This window comes from Podarcis gaigeae (genome assembly GCF_964106915.1).
Source record: "Podarcis gaigeae genome assembly, chromosome: 7".
Lineage (NCBI taxonomy): Eukaryota > Metazoa > Chordata > Lepidosauria > Squamata > Lacertidae > Podarcis > Podarcis gaigeae.
The window spans coordinates 11,137,098-11,160,724 of record NC_139683.1 but is presented as its reverse complement, the minus strand read 5'-3'; the positions used below and the strand labels follow the sequence as shown (position 1 = coordinate 11,160,724).

General features: G+C 46.1%; 1 protein-coding gene across 1 annotated transcript in view; it reads right to left on the bottom strand.

Moving 5' to 3' along the window:
* The window catches only part of HHLA1 (HHLA1 neighbor of OC90), a 43,825-nt gene that overhangs the window by 5,433 nt on the left and 14,765 nt on the right, over window positions 1-23,627 (bottom strand). The window contains exons 4-15 of the mRNA XM_083749212.1: window positions 22,957-23,037; window positions 22,242-22,325; window positions 21,141-21,224; window positions 20,663-20,746; window positions 18,765-18,821; window positions 18,051-18,137; window positions 16,493-16,585; window positions 15,435-15,686; window positions 13,067-13,306; window positions 10,492-10,569; window positions 9,002-9,073; window positions 7,802-7,876 (exon numbers count right to left, since the gene is read on the bottom strand). Coding sequence (XP_083605338.1) covers window positions 7,802-7,876; window positions 9,002-9,073; window positions 10,492-10,569; window positions 13,067-13,306; window positions 15,435-15,686; window positions 16,493-16,585; window positions 18,051-18,137; window positions 18,765-18,821; window positions 20,663-20,746; window positions 21,141-21,224; window positions 22,242-22,325; window positions 22,957-23,037 — 1,287 coding nt within the window. The remainder of the gene's footprint in view (window positions 1-7,801; window positions 7,877-9,001; window positions 9,074-10,491; window positions 10,570-13,066; window positions 13,307-15,434; window positions 15,687-16,492; window positions 16,586-18,050; window positions 18,138-18,764; window positions 18,822-20,662; window positions 20,747-21,140; window positions 21,225-22,241; window positions 22,326-22,956; window positions 23,038-23,627) is intronic.

Here is a 23,627-nt window from a genome sequence, read left to right as displayed (position 1 = left end):
CCTTATGGCATTGGTTGTGTTACACGATAGGAGAGGTTATGGAGGTTACCCTTAGAGTAATGAAGCTCTGTTGACATACACCTGAGTTGTCGGAGCCCATCGCGAATTTAATAAAAAGTGGCATTCGTTGATGGCAGAGAAATAAAGCTGCTGTCGTCTTCAAAGAGACAGGCACAAAACTACCTTAAGAGCTGGGTGAGCTAGCGAGCAAAATGGAATCCCGTCTTTTTTAAGTCACCCTGGCCTCTAACCTACTCATTTTCCTGCCCAGAGTTACCCCCAACTCAGCCCAAAAGTACAGTGTGTGGTCTTGCAGCGGTCATTATTTCGTTTCCAAACTTACCTCCCAGGTTTGTCGCAAAGATCTAATGAGAGACAGGGTGAACTGAACTTCTTGGAGCAGAAATTGGATGGGGGGGTGGTGGAATGGCGATCCAAAAGGCTAGATAACCCAGTAGCAGAGATTAGTGCTGTTGCCTTGATCCCGCGATTGAGGGGGCCTGAGGCCATGTGACAACAGCACGGCCTGCAGACATGACAGGAACCAAGCCTTCAGAACCGTTGGTCCAATTTTATGGAACTCCCTTCCATCATCATCATCACCATCATCATCATCATTTTATTTTATGTCGCCTTTCCATAGTTAAAACAGTGCTCAAGGCGGCTTACAACATGACAAGATTTACATAATTACCAACATAACAAAAGTCATAAACAATAAATAAAGGTAAAGGTAAAGGGACCCCTGACCATTAGGTCCAGTTGCGGACGACTCTGGGGTTGCGGCGCTCATCTAGCTTTATGGCCAAGGGAGCCGGCGTACAGCTTCCTGGTCATGTGGCCAGCATGACTAAGCCGCTTCTGGCAAACCAGAGCAGTGCAGGGAAACGCCGTTTACCTTCCCGCCGGAGTGGTACCTATTTATCTACTTGCACTTTGACGCGCTTTTGAACTGCTAGGTGGGCAGGAGCTGTGACCGAACAACGGGAGCTCACCTCGTCGCGGGGATTCAAACTGCCGACCTTCTGATCAGCAAGCCCTAGGCTCTGTGGTTTAACCCACAGCGCCACCCGCGTCCAATAAATAAAACACATCAAAAGGTACACAACCAAACAATTTCCACATAAAACATGAAAACTAAAACTAAAAATACAACATTGATATCAATAACAATATAAAATGACACAGATAAAAAAATAAAAACAATATTAAAGAAGCCCTCTCTGTCGAGCAGCAGAAGCAGTCCTTTATGGAGCCTGTCAGGCCCCGCCCCAAGCCCAGTGGAGAGAGGCAGAATAGGGCCTTCAGGCTCCCAGCAGGCAGTCACTCCAGCTGAGGACAGACAGACTCTCTCCCTGTTGAACTTCCGGCACCTACTGAAGACTGTTTGTTGCAGCAGGCATTTTAAATGAAGTCTGGTTTTATAGTTGGGACAGTTTATTGGTGGGGGTTTTTTACCTCTTCTTTGCAATTTCTTATACACTGTTTAGAGACGATCATAGCTAAAGCCGGATATAAATGGCTTAAATAAATAAAACAATCAAGAGCACATACATGAACAGTTTTATTGACAGTTTCATAGGCTGAAAGTGATTTGCCCATAATTTGCCTTGGGTCTATCTTGGTAATTGGGTGGCACGTCATGGGCAAGTGACAGAATTCAGAATATAACACATTTATTCATTTTCTTACATATATATCCCACTTCCCATCCACCATGGAGCCCAAGCAGCATACATGTGGTTCCCAGGTGGTCTGCCACCTGGGCACTGACCAGACCAAGATCATCAGCAAATGGGTGGTCCATAGTGTCTTCAGACCGTACCTTGGGACCCTAGAGGTCATTCTCTATAGCCCCAGTCTCTATCCACATCGGACAAAAATGACTGGTTCAATTTTATTATAATATGAATGAATCAAAGGACTATGATGGATGCAATCTCATTATCTCCTTCTGTGAAATGATTCCTTTGGGATGATGGCTTGGGAGGTGAGGCTTTATTCAGTCTTGATCAGTGATCTGAAGCCCTGAGAGCCTTTTCATTTTCATTTATTTACTCAAGAGTGTTAGCTTTCTTAAAAAACTTTAGAAGCATCTCCATTGGCCAAGGGAGGAGACTTGCAGCTTCATCACATGGCAGGTACCAACTCTGTCCCACCATCTCATTATGTCCCTGTAGAGAAACCAGAGATAATGGATCATTTTTCAGTGGGGGGGGGGCATTTTAAGGTGAAGAGGATGTTCTTCAAAGCTGAGAATGTTCACATACACATTTACCTTCTTCCAGGGACAACAGCCTCATTCTTCTCAGAAGTATCCGCCCCTCCGTCACCTGCCTGAAAGAAATAGTTGTGTCCCAGTGAACAAAATATATGCTTTAAGTGGACGAAAGCCAAAAGGAGCAAGGGAAAAGTAGAGAAGACAATGGATTACCTTGCTATCATTTCCAGACATGAAGGAGAAAGTCTTTTCAATCCATGCTTTCGTCCCCCCAAGACTTAAGACCGATGTTCTGCTTAGAACAGAAGTTGCAAAGATGGCATATTGACAGCCTGCAAAGGTAACTCACTCTGGATTCCTGTTACACCATTGTTTTGTTATGGTGGTATGTGTTTTTTGCATTTCTATATTGTAAACCACCCTGCGACCCTTGGATGAAGGACAGTATGGAAATACAGTCGTACCTCAAGTTACGTTACCTTCGGGTAAAGTAATTTTGAGTGGCGAACGCGGCAAACCAGGTTTCGCTTCACGCATGTGCCGAAGTGCTCTATCACGCCGTGCACATGCACAGAAGTGGTGCCTCTGGATACAGACTTTTCAGGGTAAGTACGGACCCCCAGAATGAATTGAGTTTGTTTCCGGAGGGTCCACCGTATAGTATAGACGGACAGTATAGTAAATCAAATTTGCATGTTCCTGTCAATAACCATTTTGCTTTGGGCAGCCTATGGTGGTCTGCTTTTGCTGTCCTCATTTCAAAATGATAGAGTGGCTCCACATCAGCAAGTGTGCTACGAGGCAGAAAAAGCAGCTTTATACCAGGGTAGGGACCATGCCTCAGTCCAAGGACCACCTTCCTTTGTGGAGAACCTTCCAGAAACCTCACGCTTGTGGTGGGCAGGGCCAAAGGCACAAAGTGTGTGGAGCAATGGGTGCCACTCTTACTTTTATTCAATGGGCATAAGAGTGCCAGGCAAAAGTACTTGCAGTTGGACACAGAACAAGGCAAATGTACTTGAGGTGGGCACAGAACAAGCCAGAGAAAGGTGTGCCCTGAGGAGAATTTTTTAGAGGCCCAGTGGTCTACATTTGGCCCACCCTCACACACCTTCCAACTGCCATGAAAATACTGGGATCATCACAAAAACCTTTATGCCGTCAGGCCTTTCCACCTTTCCACACAGAGTCCCGAATGCCCCAGGGACATTCCCTTCTGCACAGCGTTTCAATGTGTTACTAGAAGGCTAGATCTGTGTGTCAGAAGGACACACATTTCTCCCTTCCTAACGCTCACTCAATATGGCGCCACTTCCTGTTCTTGTGAAAGCAAGATCTGGGGCACATGAACACGCCTAAGAAAGTTGGTCACTGTTTTCCTCAGTTGGTCTGTTTCCCATAAAGAAAGCGGTGTGTACGGGAGCAAAGGGGCAGGACTTGTCCATGAGGCTGGTGCCATGGCTCCAAGGGGAAGAGCAGACATTGCAGTCGCTTGGCTCTGGTTTGTATCATTCGGCCGCTGTGTCTGTGTTCCTGCCGCAGCCTCTGAGGAAGAGGTGTCAAGGGGAACAGCGACACTGAAGTCGAATGTGTCTCTATTTCCATCTGAGGAATATTGGAGAGCATGCCCTTGCTTTATATCAAGGCAAAGAAAGCACAGCTCCATCCATCTAGCCCAGTAGTTTGTTCTCTGACTGACAACGACTCAGGGGTAGCCAAGATAGCCATCATTCCCATCATACCTAACCATTGGCCATGCTGGCTGCACCTGACAGGAGCTGCAGTCCAACAATATCCAGAGGGCACCAAAATTGGCTACCCCTGCTCCAGGGTCTCAAGCAGGAAGGTGTTTGCCCAGTCCTGCTACATGGAGGTCCTTATGAATGGAGATGCCTGGGATTGAACCTGGAACCTTCTACATGCCAAGCATGCACAATGCCACCAAGCTACAATTTGATGAAGTGACCTGTACCTTTGGTGTTTTTTTACCAGCCGTCTATTCAGCTGAAAAGCAAACTGCAGAGAAACACGAGAGAAGCAAACCTGGCGATACACTTGAGCCATTTGCCCCTGCTTCTTTCCGCACATGCCCCCAAACCCCCGCAGTCCAAGACACGAGTCCCATGCCACAGTTTAACTACCCAATGGCTCAGTACTCAAATAGTAATGTAACTGCATTTCCAACATTCAATCATCCTTTAAAAATATATATATGCGGGTACAACGAAGCCAAATCCAGCATTCTGAAGAACCACATATTCCAGTGGGAAGTTCAAAACACATGTTTCCTTTCTCCCCATTCAACTCCATGAGGTTGCCGTTGCAATCCTATACCCAACCTTACTGGCACTTAGAGGGGCTTCCACACAGCAGTTTATTGTGGACGCAAAGCTATTCGATCCTGCAGATATTTTTTTTGTATGCAGCATCCAGAAGACGTCCTCCTCACCCAAAATGGTGCTCCACACAATTGCCTTATTTAATCTGGATTTACTGTTTCCACAGCATGCAACTCACAGAGGGTCTCAGAGGTACCCCAGTCTTCATTCACTGATACAGGTGTCAACAGCCTACGGACCACCCTGCAGGAGACTGCTGGGCTATTACTCAAGGAGAGATTAAGACTAAGAATTTTAAATGATGATGATGATGATCGGGCCCATTTGAGTGGACATTTTAAGATTGCTCTGTTAATAAAGGTAAAGGGACCCCTGACCATTAGGTCCAGTTGTGACCGACTCTGAGGTTGCGGCGTTCATCTTGCTTTATTGGCCGAGGGAGCTGGCGTACAGCTTCTGGGTCATGTGGCCAGCATGACTAAGCCGCTTCTGGCGACCCAAAGCAGTCACGGAAAGGCTGTTTACCTTCCCACCAGAGTGGTACCTATTTATCTACTTGCAATTTGATGTGCTTTCAAACTGCTAGGTTGGCAGGAGCAGGGACCGAGCAACGGGAGCTCACCCCGTCGCAGGGATTCAAACCGCCAACCTCCTGATCGGCAAATCTTAGCAATTTCGGTTGGGTAGCCTCTACATGGGATACGTCAGCCTCGCCACTTGAATTTCTGCTTGCTCTGCAGACATTAATGTCGAAGAAGGGTGCCCAGGGTGGAGGATGTGTGTAGAGACAGCTCTTCAGAGACGGATCAAGTTAAAGTTCACTCAATGGATTGAAACAGAATCTCCCTCCTCAAGGATTTGGGCTTGTGCACAACACTGCATCCCATTGTGACGAAAAGATGGCCCAGAGGGAAGATGCAGGCAAAGGGGACATCTCTGGGATACCTTCTCCGGGGAATGTGAGCTTCAGAGTTCAGCTGATGCAAGAATGCAGCTGGAGAAGCTCCTCTCCTTTTTCAAGCAAGGGAACACAGCCCATGGATTTAATTGAGGCAAGATTCTCCAGATGCTTTTGCTTATCAGCTTCCCCTTTCTTTCCTGGACAGATCTTGCTGGATATAGAGCAATAGTGGCTTCCCGCCAGCCACTACACATGATGGTGGTGGGTGGCGGTAGAGGCAAAAGGGGGTGAAAAAAATGTAAATTTTACCTGTGTGCAGTGGGCTAGTTTCTCCGCACCCCCACCTCTACCTTCCAACCATGCAAGCAATCACCAGCAAGGTGTCTGTAGGGTTGCCATATGTCCTGGAATTCCTGGACATGTCCTTATTTGGGAGTCCTACATGCCCATTCAGGGGGAAATTTTACATCTCAAAGCAAATCTCCTGGATTTTGGGTTATTTTTTATGCACAGGCAGCTCTGAGTCTGGCTATTTTTTTAAAAAAAAAATATTATTTATACCCCACCCATCTGGCTGGGCTTCCCCAGCCACTCTGGGCGGCCTCCAACAAAATATTAAAATACAGTAATACATCAAGCTTTAAAAGCTTCCCTAAACAGGGCTGCCTTCAGATGTCTTCTAAAAGTCTGGTAGTTGTTCTCTTTGACATCTGGTGGGAGGGTGTTCCACAGGGCAGGTGCCACTACTGAGAAGGCCCTCTGCCTGGTTCCCTGTAACTTGGCTTCTCACAGTGTGGGAATCGCCAGAGGGCACTCGGCGCTGGACCTCAGTGTCCAGGTAGAGCAATGGGGGTGGAGACGCTCCTTCAGATATACTGGACTGACTGGCTATCATGTGATTGCCCCCCAAAAAGCTCAACAACTTTTTGTGTCCGGGTTTTTATCTCTTGAAATATGGCAACCCTGGGTGTGTGGCCTGCAGAGAGCGTCAGGGGCCAGGCAGAGGGACCTGGAGGGCCGCATTCAGCTCCAGGCCCGAGATTCCCCACCTCTGCTATGCTCAGTCATCCTTAATCCACACAGGGAGCCTAAGTGCTGCTAATGGGTTGTATGGAAGATGCCCACACAAGTATAGCTTGTCTGCCACAGGCTCTGTACAAGGGTACATGAATGCATGCGTGTCAGGGGTGCAGCCAAAATGCCCTCTGGTGCCCGCCTCCAAAATTGGTGAGCTTTGGGGTCCTTATTTTGAAGCTTGCAAGCTGAATGCATAACATTATTATTATTATTATTATTATTATTATTATTATTATTATTATTATTATTATTTTTATTATTACCCTCTCATCCACCTAGAGATTCAAGCTGTCTCCCTGCCACCTGGGGTGGGGACAGGCAGCCCTGGAACTCATGTCAGCCCTGGAACTCTGGCATCCCTTTTACATATTGCATTTTAAGATGAAGTAGTAAAAGGTAAAGGGACCCCTGAGCGTTAGGCCCATTCGTGACCAACTCTGGGGTTGTGGCGCTCATCTCGCTTTATTGGCCGAGGGAGCCGGCGTACAGCTTCCGGGTCATGTGGCCAGCATGACTAAGCCGGTTCTGGCAAACCAGAGCAGCGCACAGAAACACCGTTTACCTTCCCGCCGGAGCGGTACCTATTGATCTACTTGCACTTTGACATGCTTTCGAACTGCTAGGTTGGCAGGAGCAGGGACCGAGCAACGGGAGCTCACCCCGTCGCAGGGATTCAAACCGCCAACCTTCTGATCGGCAAGTCCTGGGCTCTGTGGTTTAACCCACAGTGCCACCCATGTCCCGTAGTGGGATGGCGTTAAACATGCTTTTAACCTTCTCCTCTCAAACCCTAAATGCTCAGCTTACGAAGCAAAACTTGGAGGTGATATTTTTTGCAGTTAAAGGGCAGTTCCTGGACCCCAAATTGCCCCCAACCCCGTTTCCCTGTCAAATCCATGGCGGATGGAAAGTCTTGAGCAATGATGCTTTGGTTTTCCTTCTGCAGCTGAAGAACCCTGAAACAAGCCAACTTTTTTCCAGCCTGAGGCAAATTCACTGGCACAGATGAATTAGCTGCAGGATGAGACACTTGGTGCATTTGTAAAATTCCCAAACACAAATGAATATGGGGCATTTGCAAAGTTGGATATCTTTGAAGTTGGGATAATATGTGTAGGATCTACAGTAAAGGAAGCTATGGGAACTCATTAAAAAGAAAGAAAAAGATTCGCACGCATGTCAGTAAACAAACTTAGCCTGGTAGCAGTTAGCTATATATGGTCTACGTTTTATAGCAAATTAGCACAAGGCATAGGTACTTACTGGAGGGCACCTTTAGTAAAATGCCAGGCCGCTGTTGTGGCATAGATGCTGCAGGAAGAGGCATGTTTTCTGCCACTGAAATGAGGAACAGAACATAAAAGATCAGCTGGGCTGCAAGATATAGGTCATAATATAATGTTTGAAGACTGGGAAAAATTGTGGAAAACTGATTTAAAATTTACAGATTGTGGCACCCACCCTGTAGAACGTCCTCCCATCAGATGTCAAGGAGATAAACAACTACAGTGGTACCTCGGGTTAAGTATTTAATTCGTTCCAGGGGTCTATTCTTAACCTGAAACTGTTCTTAACCTGAAGCACCACTTTAGCTAATGGGGCCTCCTGCTGCCGCCGCACCGCAGGAGCACGATTTCTGTTCTCATCCTGAAGCAAAGTTCTTAACCCGAGGTACTATTTCTGGGTTAGCGGAGTCTGTAACCTGAAGCGTATGTAACCCGAGGTACCACTGTACAAATAATCTGCCCTGTCTGAGAGATGCCCATGCATCCTCATGGGACCGGTCTTTTCTGCAACCTGATCCTGCAGAATGCAGATAACCTCTGACCCAACCATGTGGGTTGGTGAGATTGTGTGGATCTTTGCAGAACATGCTGAACCATGTGTCACTATTCCAGGCAACCAGCACTTTCTGCAAAGTAACTGTTGAGTGGATTTCTGTTTAACTTTTATATGTTATTATTATTTAATTCTATTCTAATGATTGTTGAATTTTACTTTTTTGATGTAGGTTGCCTATTTTAAAGTTTTATTATCACATTTTTGTATTGCATTAGATTGTTATAAGATGATGTTATACAATATGTGTATGTGGAGTATCTAATTGAAAAACTAATAAATATTATTTGGAGGGGGGAAGACTGTTATAAGATGTACATTTTTTGTTTCTTCAGCTTGTAAATTGCCTTGAGTATTGTAAGATAGAAAGTCGGTGTACAATTTTTTTAAAAAATGATGATGATCTCAGTTTTCCCCCAATCTTAAATTCTATTTTCCACATTTGAAACAATAAATAAATTTTAAATTTCTAACTATTCTACTGAGAATTTGTCCCAAGAAATACATTTTTTTGTATGCATTTTGGACTAATATACGTATTTTTGCAACCATTTCCACTAATATATGCAGAAAGACTGGAGCCTGGGCATGTTGTGGGTTCCTTGCACTGCAAAATAAGCTCACCTGTCTGCATTGGGCGAGGCGCTTTGGTCCGTTTCAAAGAAGCAGGTCGTGTCCAGAACGTAAGGGCTTCAGCTGAAAAAGTAAAAGCAGAAACATGTATGCTCTTAATTACAGTGGCAAGAAGGAGTACTGTGATGGCCGGGGATTCGGACTCAGAGGCTGAACCTGAGCAATCCCAGCCTGCACAGGAGTCCCTGCCTCCAGAACCAGCTGAGCCGGGGCTGGGGCTTGAGCCTGAAAGGTCCTCACCTGGGCTGGATCCTCAGGTGCAGGCACCAGCTGAGTTTGCTCTGGCTCCCGAGGTGATGGAGGACCCATTGCCTGCAGGTGCTCCACTCTCAGCCCCGTCAGGGGAAGCTGAGGTTGCCTCTGGGTCCAATAACCCTCCAGCCTCTCCTCAGCTGCAGAGGCTCAGGGCAGAGAGGCGGAGGGAACTAAGTTCTCTCAGGAGGAGTGCTCGCCTCCAGGCCAGGAGAGGCGAGTCATCTGTGGACCAGGGCCGCTCTATGCCCCAGGGCAGATAAAAGCCAGTCAGCCCCAGTCCCAGGTTGCGGCAGCAACGTTGTTGGTAGCCTGTTCCTGCCTGCACCCTGTCCTGCTCTTTTGCCAGAGTTTCTGACCCCACCCGACTCCCTGCCTTGGACCCAGCTTCAGCTTTGATGGGCAGCCTCCATACCGCACCATCGACCTCGGACTGGACTCGGACCTCGCCTCTCGGTTAGCCCCCGGGACCAGCACAAGTACTCTTGTAGCGCCAAGGGTTTCACAGCAGTTATGTTACAGCAGTTCCTCAAACAAGTTAGGAGAGGTGCAGGAGATTCTCCCATGAAACCAAAGGATGTAGGCCCACACAGGCCAACCCCATTCCCTGATGATGAGCCTAGTGAAACTTGTCAGCATTTTGGTGCAGATTTCTCCATTGTTTATATGCAATTTTCTCTAAAATACACATTTTTGCAAAACTGTTTCCCCATACGTAATGCATTCATGTATTTTCATTTCACTAATAGGTTTATGTGTATTTATTTACCCTAGTATTTCTGTGGACATTGCTTGGCCACAGAACTGCACTGGAAATAGAATAGTGGAGAATGAGGTGTTTTGCATACTGTTTCGGCAAGCATAAATTCAGTGAGTTCAGCTTTAAATACAAACTGAATTAATTTCCCCGCGTTCCTTGTTACTCGTGCTGAGATATCACAGGACTTCATCCATCACAGGCATCCCCAAACTCGACCCTCCAGATGTTTTGGGACTACAATTCCCATCATCCCTGACCACTGGTCCTGTTAGCTAGGGATGATGGGAGTTGTAGTCCCAAAACATCTAGAGGGCTGAGTTTTGGGGTGCCTGATCCATCAGAAAAACCAGGCTCTGTTAATCCTTAAAATGACACACAAACTTTGGATTGTTTTTGCTGCAAGAGAGTAACCCATGCAGGATGTTTCCAGTAGATTATTCAGACATTTTCATAGACAATCTCTACTCACAAGGAGGAGGACGGGTCTTCAACGCATCCTGTACTTGCTCTATGGAAGGAGAAGCCAGCGGTAAAGGAATTCCTGTTGCTGAAAGGGTTGAATGTTAAAATTAGTTGCCTCTGATCTGAACTGAATTTAAACACTGCATGGTTTATATCTATGAGAGATAAACATGGACTAAATCTGATGTGGGGTTCTTAAACTGGAGCATCTTCATAAATTTTCAGAGAGAACTGATCTCAATTCTTAGAAAGTTTACTGTGTACATACATTTTCTTAAGTACAGGAAACTTTGCTTTAAAAATAATAATCACCATCATCATCAGATCATTTGGCTGAAATGGCGTTTCCTCCCACCTTTTGTTTAGACTGGGATAATCAATGTGGTACCCTCCATATGACATTATTGGGTTGTATCTTCCCTGACTTTTGCCTATGCCAGCAGGGCCTTATGGGAGATGGAGTTCAGTAACATTTAGAAGGCAATACATTGACTGGTCCTATTTTAGATTATGTGGGGTGGGCGGGGGGAAGGACCCCAAAATAATATCAAGATAGCTGGAGCTGGAAATACGACCATGTTTTAAAACAAAGTCATAAAGGTTCCCAAACTGTTGGATTTTAATCTCGTACAAATAGAGATTCGAACTGCATGGATACCCAGAAATAAAAGGGTGCAATCTTGTGTACAAGGTACAAGAATCCTTCAACAAAATGAATATTTTCCCCCATGAGGATCCACACTGAATATATACCCACAGAGCTTCCTGATTCATACACAATAACCCATTTAGCCATGCATGCATATCACATGATTGCAGATGATCCACCAATTAATGGGTGAATTAACTACAGTGGTACTTTGGGTTACAGACGCTTCAGGTTACAGACTCCGCTAACCCAGAAATATTACCTCAGGTAATAATAATAATAATAATAATAATAATAATAATAATAATAATAATAATAATTTATACCCCACCCATCAGGCTGGGCTTCCCCAGCCACTCTGGGTGGCTTCCAACAAAATATAGTAATCCATAAAACATTAAAAGCTCCCCTGAACAGGGCTGCCTTCAGATGTCTTTTAAAAGTCTGGTAGTTGTTGTTCTCTTTGACATCTGGTGGGAGGGTGTTCCACAGGGAGGGCGCCACTACCAAGAAGGCCCTCTGCCTGGTTCCCTGTAACTTGGCTTCTCACAGCGAGGGAACAGCCAGAAGGCCCTCGGCACTAGACCTCAGTGTTCAGGCAGAATGATGGTTTGCTTTGCTTCAGGATGAGAACAGAAATCATGCGGCGGCAGCGTGGCGGCAGCGGGAGGCCCCATTAGCTAAAGTGGTACCTTTAGGTTAAGAACACTTTCAAGTTAAGAACAGACCTCCAGAACAAATTAAGTTCTTAACCCGAGGTACCACTGTACAACAAAATGTTTTGCACCTGAGGCAATATGCAGGTTGCATCTGTGATGCTAGACTCATCGTGCCTCCTTCATAGACATGACTCATTGCTTCCTGCTACTGTCACCAAATGATTAACATGAAGGTTGGTGGTTCAAACACACCCAGGGACAGTCTTTGGGAGGATTCCTGCATTGCCGGTGGCTGGACTAGATGACCCTCAGGGTCCCTTCCAACTCTATGATTCTATTATTCTAAGCAGTATCATATAACACCACCAGCTGAGTCCCTGTTGAACTGGGATGGGGAACATATGCTGGCATATCTCTGGCTGAGCCAAGGATAAGGGAGTTAAGCTGGCACAGCCCAGCTGTTTCAGTAAACTCCCAAGTTCAGCCAGAGATCTGCTGCATCGTGACCTGCTCATCCCGGTGGATCTGGCTATAGGATTCCTCCCAAAGTGTTTCTACAGCTAAGTAGAAAGTAACTGGTATACAGGCACTAAGTAACTGGTATACAGGCACGTCCAAAGGTAGATCGTGATCTACTGGTAGATCACTGGACGTCTGTGGTAGATCACTGGTTGATCATTGGCTCACCTCAAAGAAGCTGAACAACTTTGACCCGAAGCCCTATAAACGGGGCTTTCCCTCTGAAATATACTCAGAGTCAAGAGTGGATTTCATGCTCTTTATTCAGCTCATAGTGGTGAGGAGGAATGGAAGTTCCCCCAAAATGTCTGCTTTATATACATTATTCACACAATGGGCCCCACGTGATTGGCTAATTCTGGGATTCACCTGTAGGCCAATCAGGTTGCGGATTCACTTCCACCTGGAGCTGGATTGGGTGGCTCCTGCGGACCAATCAGACCGCTGCATTCTGGATCCTATTGTTCTAGAATCAATCAGACTGCTGCATCCTGAATTCTATTGTTCTATGGCCAATCAGACTGCTGCATTTTGGATCCTATTCAACTCAGTACATAACACCCTCCTAAAAAATAGCTCTACAACTTTGACCTGAATCCCACAAAAGGGGGTAGATCACTGCCAGTTTTTAACTCTGTGAGTAGATTGCAGAATCTCTTGGGAGTTGGCCACCCCTGCTGTATACAAAGCAAGGTTTGCTTATATTCACAGTGGGCATCTATCATCCCTCTGCTTCCCACACTCTGAATGCTCACTTGGCACTGGCTGCGTTCCAGGCAGAATCCCATAGCTCAAAGGAGGCAAGGAAGAAGCAATCGCAGTAGGTGAGACTGCCCATTCTTTGGCAGCATCCGTCTGCAGCCACGAGGACTCTTGGAAAGACGAAGCCTCAGCACCTTTCAGGTCAGGAGTCTGTTGCCACATGGTGAACGGTGGCGAGGGTGCTCCATCACCTTTTGCAGCAATGGTCCACGGTTGAGCAGGCATCTCTGGAGCTGAAAAATCAAGACACATAACAGATAGGGTTTCCATGTGTCGAAGAGCAAAAAAGAGGATAGCCCGAGCCGCTGCCAGCCCGAGCTGGGGAAAGAGGCATGCAGGACCGCCGTCGCACTCACGCACCTTTTTCCATGGCTCAGGATGGCAGCAGCCATAGCACAAAGAGCCCAAGTCACTGCTACTCCAAGCAGAGGCAAGACCCCAGCTCCTACCTGATCTCTGCTGCAACAGCCTCTCTCTGCTGCACCGCTTCCGCTTCTGGGTCACAGCACCCATCTGAGCATGTGTGTGCCCCCAACCCCCTACCCCCAAAATTTAAACAAAAAACCCCCGGACTGGCTCCCGGTGGAGTATAGGGTCAGGTTCAAGGTGCTGGTCTTGACCTTTAAAGCCCTTTGTGGCTTAGAGCCCTCTTATCTACGGGACCGCCTCTCCTGGTATGCCCCACAGAGGACCTTAAAGTTCATGAATAACCATAGTTTAGAGGTCCCGGGCCCTATGGAAGTCAGACTATCCTCCACCAGGGCCAGGGCCTTCTCAGTGATGGCTCCGACCTGGTGGAATGCTCTGTCCCATGAGACTAGGGCCCTTCAGGATTTAACCTCCTTCTGTCGGGCCTATAAGACAGCTATTCTGCCTGGCCTTTAATTTGAATTCAGCCTGGTCTTTTATTTCCCTTCTCTTCCCTCCCCCTCCTCTTTTATGAAGATCACCCGCTCTGAGACCCCACAGCTAATTCTCCCCTGGCCTCCTCGCTGGCCCGAGTAGGACCAATTCAGCCAGCTAGCCCTGGGGATTATCTAATGCTTATTTCCCCTAAATTGATTTTTGATTTTTGAATTTTATTGTTATTCATGTTTTTATACTGTACTTTACGCTGCTTTTATAATTAAGTGTTTTAAATTTATTGTTAGCTGCCTTGAGCCTGGGGTATAAATAAAATTATTATTATTATTATTATTATTATTATTATTATTATTATTATTATTATTAATTATTATTTCCTTTTAAATTTTGGCCACCAAAAAGAGGACATGTCCAGGTTTTTCTGGACATATGGCATATCTAATAACAGATCCTGAGGGCTCGCTGAGAAGCCTATCCAAGAGGCCTGTGGACAAACCTTGGTCTTCTCATTGCCTGTGGTGGAAAGGCAAGGGCAACAATGCTGTGCACAGTTATTTGGGAATATTCCCGTGAGCCAGGAGTGTGAACTGCCCAAGCCCTGGGAAAAAAATGGACATTGCAGGGGAGAGGCGAGGGACTGAGCAAGCAAGGGGTACTTACTCAGAATCTTAACTCTGTTCAGCTCAGTCGCATGAACTGACAACCTAGGGGACTCAAATGCTATTTTAAAGGCTTGTTTTCCTACTTCCAGTGCAAGTAGATAAATAGGTACTGCTCTGCTGGGACGGTAAACAGCATTTCCGTGTGCTCCTCTGGTTTCTGTTGTGCCAGAAACGGCTTAGTCATGCTGGCCACATGACCCGGAAAAACTGTCTACGGACAAACATCAGCTCCCTCGGCCTGTAAAGCGAGATGAGCGCCGCAACCCCAGAGTCGTCTGCAACTGGACTTAACTGGCAGGGGTCCTTTACCTTTACCTTTCCTCTGCCAGGCTTAGGTTGGCTCAGCTGGCAGCAGCCCCACTGCTGAATGTAGTTTGAATCTGGCACACGTTACGCTCACTTAATTTAAATTACCCTAGCTTTCCATATTTTAGGGAATGAAAAAAAAATGATTTAAAAACAGATTGTGTAGAATGAGGGAAGTACACTCTGAAAGGATACGGTAGTCTCTTTTTCTTAGCTATTTGTCTTTGATATGAAAATGGATTTGCTGCATATGTTGGGATATCTTTTCATGCCTAATGCAGTTTTAGGTGTTTCCGTTGCAACTGCCGATATTCAAGGTGTTTTTTATGTTATCTGTGCAGAGTATGATTGTTTGAAATGAAACAGAGCAGGTTTCAAAAGCGTTTCCAAGGAAAGCAATAAAATCTATTAAAATAAATGTGACACAGAGAAAGCGATTGTCTGAGTGACAGATTGCAGTTGCCTGCTTTATGCTCACACTCCATGCAGATATGGACTGTGCACCCTGTTCTGAATCCGCAGAACTCACTGAGGGTTGATGGAGCTTCTGATGGACTGTCATAGCTTCCCAGAGGAGCTGGAGGAGGCCCTGCTGAAGCTGCTGTAGTCGATGAAACCTCATACGCTCTTGAAACCTGAGTCTGCAGCCATAAGGGAACCTCTGATGATGATACTTCGAAACCTGTTGGACTAACACTCTTTTGTATTGTGGAATCCTGCATGAAAGGCATCTCTTTTCCTTTCCAGTCACTAGCCTGTGACCACCTAGGTATCTTTGTAGCTGAAATATGTTTAGGAAATATGAAGATAAAACATAGATTAGATATTATGTCATTATCGTTTGCAGATTTATAAACTGCTTCACTGCCCAAAATTACCAAACTGGCATACAGTAATAAAAAATGAGTTTGAATACAAAAAAACAACCCCAAAACGTTCTGAAAAACAATAAAACCATTTCTACGGTTGTACAAATAGTATTGCAAAAAATGTCTGGGTCACACTTTTGGGAAGGTCTTCTGAAGGAAAAGGTCTTCAGTAACCACCTAAATGTCAAGTCCTATCTCATTTCAGCTGGCAATTGATTCCAGAGGGCTGGAGCTGCAACTCTAAAAGTCCGGTTTTGCAGTACAAATTAAGTGCACCTCTGGGACATATGGTACCCTCAGTGGTGCTCCATCTGAGGATAAATATATATGTGCTTATATATATTCCAATCACATACATGCGTAAGCACACCACTGTCTCCACCAGTACACACATTGATTTTGTGCTTCCAATACTACTTGGCTAAAAGCCATCACAGTCAGATACAGTCATGGCTTCCCCCAAAGTAGCCTGGGAACTGTGATACAGAAAAAAGAGAATGCAACATTTTTAGGAATGGCGAATATCAGGGCGAGAGAACCTTCCTTTCCCCATCAAAATGATATCATTGCTGGTACAATAAGGTAAGTGAAGGCATTTTGTACTTTAAAAAGCCTTAAGAACATCTAAAATCAACCATTCCCATTGAAAGACAAAGGATTAGTTAGACAAATAAAAAAAAAAGATTGCCTTTTCAAACACAGAGGGATACTTGCGCACTTTTAAATGTCCATGTGTCTTTTGCAGCATCACCTAAGACCTTGTCAGCATCTTCCCATAAAGGAACCAGGCCGGGGAGAATCAAATCTAAACCTTTGAGGGAGGGAGAGAAAAAGAAAGGAAAGCTATTGCTGCAAAGAAAATGCAATGGCCATCATTACCAAACATTAGAAAACACCACAGGAAACAGGCAATAACTGATTGAGAAGACCTCATCAGTCATCCACCTGCCCATGGTCATGCTGAACAGGAACCAATAACAGAGGCAGTATCTGCAACTTGGAATCTTATGATGAACACTGCAGGTGAGCTTTCACAAATAGCTGGAATGGGGATTACCATCCACCCCCCAGCTTGAGGGCCATGCTCACTTGCAGGCAACCTTTGAAGGGCCACATGCCTGCAATGCAGGGAGGCTGGCCTTGATGGCTCTTGTGGTTCCTCCTAAGTCTACAATTTCTTATTGACCTCTGGGCCTAAGGTTCCCTGCTCATACTGAATGGGATTTGCATGGGAAAGTGTGTTCTCCTTCATAGAGAGCACATGTTGCGGTGGGGTCTGACAGGCCACCCCTCTGTTGCTGGGCGGGTTAGTATGGATGACCATCCGCAGTGATTGGGCAGTTGGGTTACTGGGCAAATTTTGGTGTTGCCATTTAGGGGGATGGACCAAAGGTTATAAAATCAAGTCATGCAGCACTGACTGGGCTCTTTTGCTGTGTGCATTGGATCACCCGCCCACCCTCTCTAATCTAGGGCTATTGCGTTGACCTTGCTATGCCTGTCATGAGGTCATCTGCTTTTGGGCAGGGGCCTGGTAGGAATATTGTCCATTTGACTGATTGGCTGATGCCATTTGGTTTTTGCCTACTGCTTAGCAAATCGTCACAACTTGTAAGGTTGCGGCTAGGCATTGGTTAAAAAATTGGTTGGTTGGTGGAGGGGTAAGTGCCTGCCCCTCCAATGCTGCTGCTGCAATGGAATTTTTTTAAAGGAATCCAGGGGCTTGCCATTCTTTCATCTGTACCCCTGAATGGGGCTAAGGGCCACGCAAACCCCCAGGAGCATGTGGGGGGTCTGGTGCCTGGCTCCATGCTCTTCCCAATATTATTTTCTCTTACTGGCTTTCGCTGGAATCCGGAAGTCAGTTCTGTCCCTGGGCGTGGGGATAGATAGTCATAACCAATGGCTAAGCAACCACTCACATTTATGTATTTTAATAAAGTTGTGGCCACAATTATGCCAAAACCCTTAAACAAAAATTACGTGTGAATTGTGAATTATTTAAGCGTGGCTTGGGGGACCTCGACACGCAATAAATGTTAAAGGAGGAATTAGGCCCTGGGAAAGGACATTGGTGGATAGGATTGAGCTATATTAAGCACCACCATTTTGCTTGTGTGCCCAGCTAGCAATGCCTCAGTAGTGCTAAAGGGTCTTAGGATAGAAGCAAGCTTAGCCTCCAAAGATCAAAGCCTGGCCATTTCATGCAACTCAAACACGCTTCTTGTTCATTAACAGCTCGGCCTCCCTCCGTGCTACGTTCAAGATACACTTACCCAGAAGGTCTGACACATTTCCTGAAAAAGTGTAATTAATAAACGGTGACTTTTCAATGGCTTCCCACAAATCGGACAGGTTTCTTCCTGTTGAGAAAACGTGGATTCAGGGTGCTTCAATAAAACTGGATGGGACAAGGGGCGAGAGAATGACCTGGGATAGCAGTAGGCAAGCAGGCTAGTGCTTGTCCCAGAATCATGGGAAAGGCTGTAGCTTAGTGGAAGAGCACCTGAGTAACATGCTCAAGGTCCAGGTATTGGCTAGTGGAAGGTACGGAGGCCAACAGTAGGTGGTACTAGAGCCCATAACTGGCACAGCCAACTAAATTCTAGATTTGTCTCCATCGTCCTTCCTGTTGAGTTCATCAAATGCAAAACAGGGACCATGAAGGTAGATGTTTTCTGTCAGTATAACCTTATAACCTGGATGGGTTATAAGTCCCTTCAGCCAGCATGATGTTGGGGAGGCAGTGCCCCATTCAACCTTAAGGATTGGCCTCCATCACTACAACCCTTCCTCTTGGCATGTTAGGTTAGCTTGGGCAGAGATTTAGCCCTGAAACACCCCCCCCCTCCAAAGCAATGAAGCTCTGAACACCCCCGGCTGAAGTGGTCCAGTCCAAGGTGGGTTTTTGTGCACAGGGTAATTCCGAATACAGAGTTCAGATTTCTAAGCAACATATTTGGGGAAGAGAAGAGCGATTACATGGTTACCTGTGCGGCCTGACATGACACAAATATAGATGCAGTCCGTGTCATTTCCTTGGCTCACTGAAAGACAGATGCTGCCTTAATTAAAACCCATTGAAGAGGAACAACAACAAAAAAATCAGTTTTCCCATTCACATCACAAAGTCTGCGACAGAAATAGCCAAAAATTATCCCTAAAGTTGTAGTGCCAAGATCTTTCAAGTTGGAATTTCAAGTGGCAACAGCAGGGAACAATGCCCTCCTTATAATTATCTCACTGGAACTTCTTTGTAGCATGCATTAAACATACACAAACCACACACACACACACACACACACAGCATCCAAGCAAATTGAGTCTAAATCTGATTCCCTCCTGAATTTGTGTAGTGGATAAGGGAGCAATCCTATAGAAAGATCCACCAGGAGGAGCAGGATGGGATCCAGCAGGTCCTTGGCTGAAACAGGAGGATCTCAGCTCAGCCAGGCTACGCCAGCTTAACTCCTTCCACAGCTCAGTTGGTAGAGCACGAGTCTCCTAATCTCAGGGTCATAGGTTCCAGCTCCACATTGTAAGGGGTTAGACTAGATGACCCTCGTAGTCCCTTCCAAATTACATTTCTATGACCCTCAACTGAATTGGGATCCAGCTGACTGAGCCAAGCACTGTGGGTCTTAAGCTGCTGTAAGTCCTGAAAAAGGGGTGCTCCCGATGCATGGCATGGGCAGCAGTGGTGTAGCGTGGGTTGCCGATTCCCAGGGCACGGCAAGTATAGCGCCCAGTAAGGCAAGTATTGTGCCTCCTAACCTGTGCCTCTATGCATCGCCAATGCTGCTGCCAGATAGGGCTGTGGAGCATCAGCAGGACATGCATGCATGGCTCCTCGGGCTGGGGCACTGGCATGAGTCTTGCCATCTGCCCGCCTCCTCCACCAGTGGGAGACGCTGCATAGCTGAGGACGGCAAGGGCCCATCCTCTCCCAGCTCCTGCTCAAAGTGCTGCTCAGGTTATGGTTACCAGACGTCCCCATTTCCTGGGACAGTCCCTGGATTTACAAATCTGTCCCCGAAAAAAATCCGTCCCTGGAACGTCCCTGGATTTCATTTAATGTCCCCGGGTTTATATTTTAAGTGCTGTAGATTTATTAGTAGGGAATGAATGTTGCGTGATTGGTTCAACAGCACAAGACACATCTGGTGAGGCAAAATGGTGGGTGCCACGGCAGCGAGCAGCTCCTGAAGCCAGCCAGAGCAAACTGTGCTACCAGGCTGCTACCAGGCTGTGCCAGCCAGAGCAAACTGTGCTACCAGGCTAGCTCCGGGCTGCTGAGACTGCTGCTGCCACTGCCAAGTGGGAACTGGGTACACCTGGCATATCAACTGGGGGAACCGCTGACACACACCCACAACCCAAATCGAGCCGGGAGCAAGAGTGCCTGGCCACTTGGCCAACTGCCCAGCGGTGCTCCGGGGCCAGGAAAACCCCGGAGCCGACACAGGGAGAAGGAGGAGAGGAGAAGGAGGGGGGGAGAGAGAGAGAGAGGAAGGAGAAAAAAGAGGGGAGCCCCAACCTTGCTGCGCCACTGCCACCACTGAGGAGGAGAAGTAGGAGAGCACCGGGAGGGCAAGGACACTTGGCTGAGCCCAGGCCCGACCTGAGCCTACTCCATGGCTGCTAGCCCTCCAAGAGAGCAGGCTGGGAAGATATTACTTCTTAATTATTATTTTTTAAAAATTTTAAATATCTTTTTTTTCCCTTTTTTTAAAAAAAGTGTCCCTGGATTCTTTGAAAAAAAAATCTGAGTGTGGTGGGGAGCCCCTTTAGTCAGGGTGGCAGATGGGGCCCATGGCCCGGCACCCACATTCCCTGTACCTGCCCTGCGATTGACAAGCTTAATGGACTTGCCAGCAATGACTCTTACCTGACACAATAGAGGTAGACTTGAAAATTTCTTTAAGGGAATCGGTGGAGTTGCCAACGATATCAACTAGCAAAGCGGTAAAATCTGGAGAGAGAAAACCCAGCCAAATAAATAAAGCAAGCACTTGTCTAGTCCAGGACCTTCCCCAAGTCCATCTCTTTACCACCCAAAATGAAGTGATGGGACAGGAAGAGGCAAACTACACATTTCGACGGGGATGGTGGAATCCCTGGTTTACAGGTGGCCACCCTGGTTTACAATAATCTGTAGGGCTGCCATGTTCACCATCCCTGGTTTACAACCATCACTTCCGCCCCCCAAAAAAGTGTGTTTAAATTGCCCATTTTTATTTTTAAGTATTGGCACCCAACTCCTGTGCCACGGCCTATTGCTTACACGCGAGTAAAGACTGACAAGTTGGGTGTATCCCTCAGATACTTTGGCAATGTCCCCCTGGTATCCTTCATGCACCACTCACCTGTTAAGTCATTTGTCCTGTTGTTCAAGCAATAGCAGTACCTCATGGGGAATTTGGTGGGGTCAATATTCTTCAGGTTGGATACTATAAAGAAAGGAGGGGGACAAAGCAACAAGACATACACTGCAGAGGCATTTAAGACATGGGCAATGTTCAGGAGATGATTTGTTAAATCAGGTAATTTATGTTAGGATTTTTATCCATCCGCGCTGCTCCAGCAGTAGCACTATGTTTTGTGTATATCATGTGAGTGTCTGAGAGAGCGTGAGACAGGAAGTCTCAGTGCTGTTGGAGTATTGTTGGAAGTTAGTTTCACTTCTGTGCTGATGCTGAAAGAACACAGACATGCTGATGGATTCTCTGTACAGTGGTACCTCGGGTTAAGTACTTAATTCGTTCTGGAGGTCTGTTCTTAATCTGAAGCACCACTTTAGCCAATGGGGCCTCCTACTGCTGCCACGCCGCTGCATATTTCTGTTCTCATCCTGAAGCAAAGTTCTTAACCTGAAGCACTATTTCTGGGTTTGCGGAGTCTGTAACCTGAAGCGTATGTAACCTGAGGTACCACTGTATATAGACTGTAAAATAAAGTAGTTTACCGCTACTGATTGACTCTTTCTTCTGCTATGATATGCCAGAAGACGAGTGTGCTCCTCTCAGGAGAGAGGGGTCGCTTATCACTGGTCTCTCTGGACTGAGGGAGATTTACAGACAGGGAGGACCATGGAGAGACACCCTGAAGACTTGGGAAGTTGGCGGCCTTCCCGGGCGTGTTTCCAACAATTTATTGGACCAGTTGCTGTGTCTCAACCTAACCTACCTCACAGGGTTGTTTGTGAAGATAAAGGGGCGAACCATGTGCACTACCTTGAGCTCCTTGGAGGAGAAAGTGGTAGATAAATTCTATAAATATTTATTTAATGGCTTATGTTTTGCTTGTTTCTAAATTAAGAGCTTTCATCCTCCTTTTTATGAAAATCTCATCAAAGAAAGCAGAAAAAGCATGGCATAATTGTCATTGACAAACCACAACGTTTAAAAACCCATTAATGTCTATTTATTTATAACCCACCCTTCCTCCCTGAAGGAATATTAGCTTACTGTTGTAGACGACTATGGAAACCTTATGGAAAGCATACGAGCTGTAAGATGTGATGCTCAGCAATGAGAAGAACTTTTTGCTGCCTGTGGAGATATAGACAAAACTTGCCCATCAGTTACATACACATGCAAATGAATGTTTGGGAAAGGGCCCAAGCTCACAGATATAGCATTTGCTTTCCCCCTGCCCCTGCCTCTAACATCACATACCTCCTGTCTCCATCCTCCAATGAGCATGCATTGAATGTAGTTAATCAAGGAGCTTGTCCTACACTCGAGTAGGACCCTGGCAGAGACACATGCCCGACTGGCATGTTCTCTCCCTCCTGGTCAATCGTTCAGGAGCTTCAAAAGCTTTCTTCTGCCCGAACATCACAGAGACCGATGCCAACTGACACCAGCACATTTAGGGATCCGTAGAGTTTGCACACCATGCATAACAGACCTCAGCAACTCAGCATTTTCGCTAATCTACTTTATTTACATATAAACACACACGGAGCACTGCAACATGGCTCCCTCTATCTCTAGCATCAGACAGCAAAGAGAAAAAACAAAGGACAATAGTCCCACTTCACGGAACACAGTAACACAAACATCCTGTCTCACTTCCCACTCTGTGGAGTCAAAACATATACTGTCACGTGAAAGAAAAATCCCATGACTGCAGCCATGGAGCAGGAATTCTAACAAATAATAGAAGGGGAACAGATACCTTTGAGAGCTGTGTTTAGCATCCCATTTACCAATTCAGTCAGGTTAATCGCTGCCAAATCAACCGATTTAGCAGGCAACTCTGGAAAAGAAGAAACCATTTCTTATGAGAGCCGACATTCCATGTTGCAGTTATGCCCAAACCAAACACTTCAAAGTGCATAGTTCAGCAACAGTTTTGCGCTTGTGATTGCATATGCAACGGCTATAATGAGGTTGCATAACCCATGCCACATCCAAGACAGTTATGCGCAATATGGTTGGTACAATGCCTGTACCACTTCTCTGGGTCTCACCTCACTAGATTTCTTCTTCTTTGCAAAATTGACAGAGGTGCTCTGTGAGAATCAGTAACACCTGAAATGTTCTCTGGTTTTGTCTCAGTTTGGAAGCAGGCAATGGCACACAGAAAACAATGGCTGTTTTCTGCATAAAGTGACTTCTGGTCAGTCAACTTCATGCATGTTGAAAAATCCCATTCCACCTTTAGTTACAGACATGGAACTGTTGCGTGTCACGTGTCTGTTTACATTCCAGCACAGTCTGCTGGGAACTTCCATTGTGTATAGCTTTTGCTTTTCTCTGTCTCTCGGAGAAGACAAAGAGAGAGATGACATGTTTCTTTGTCCTGATTTATGATTAATAAATCCGTAGTTGTAGTATGCTTCCACA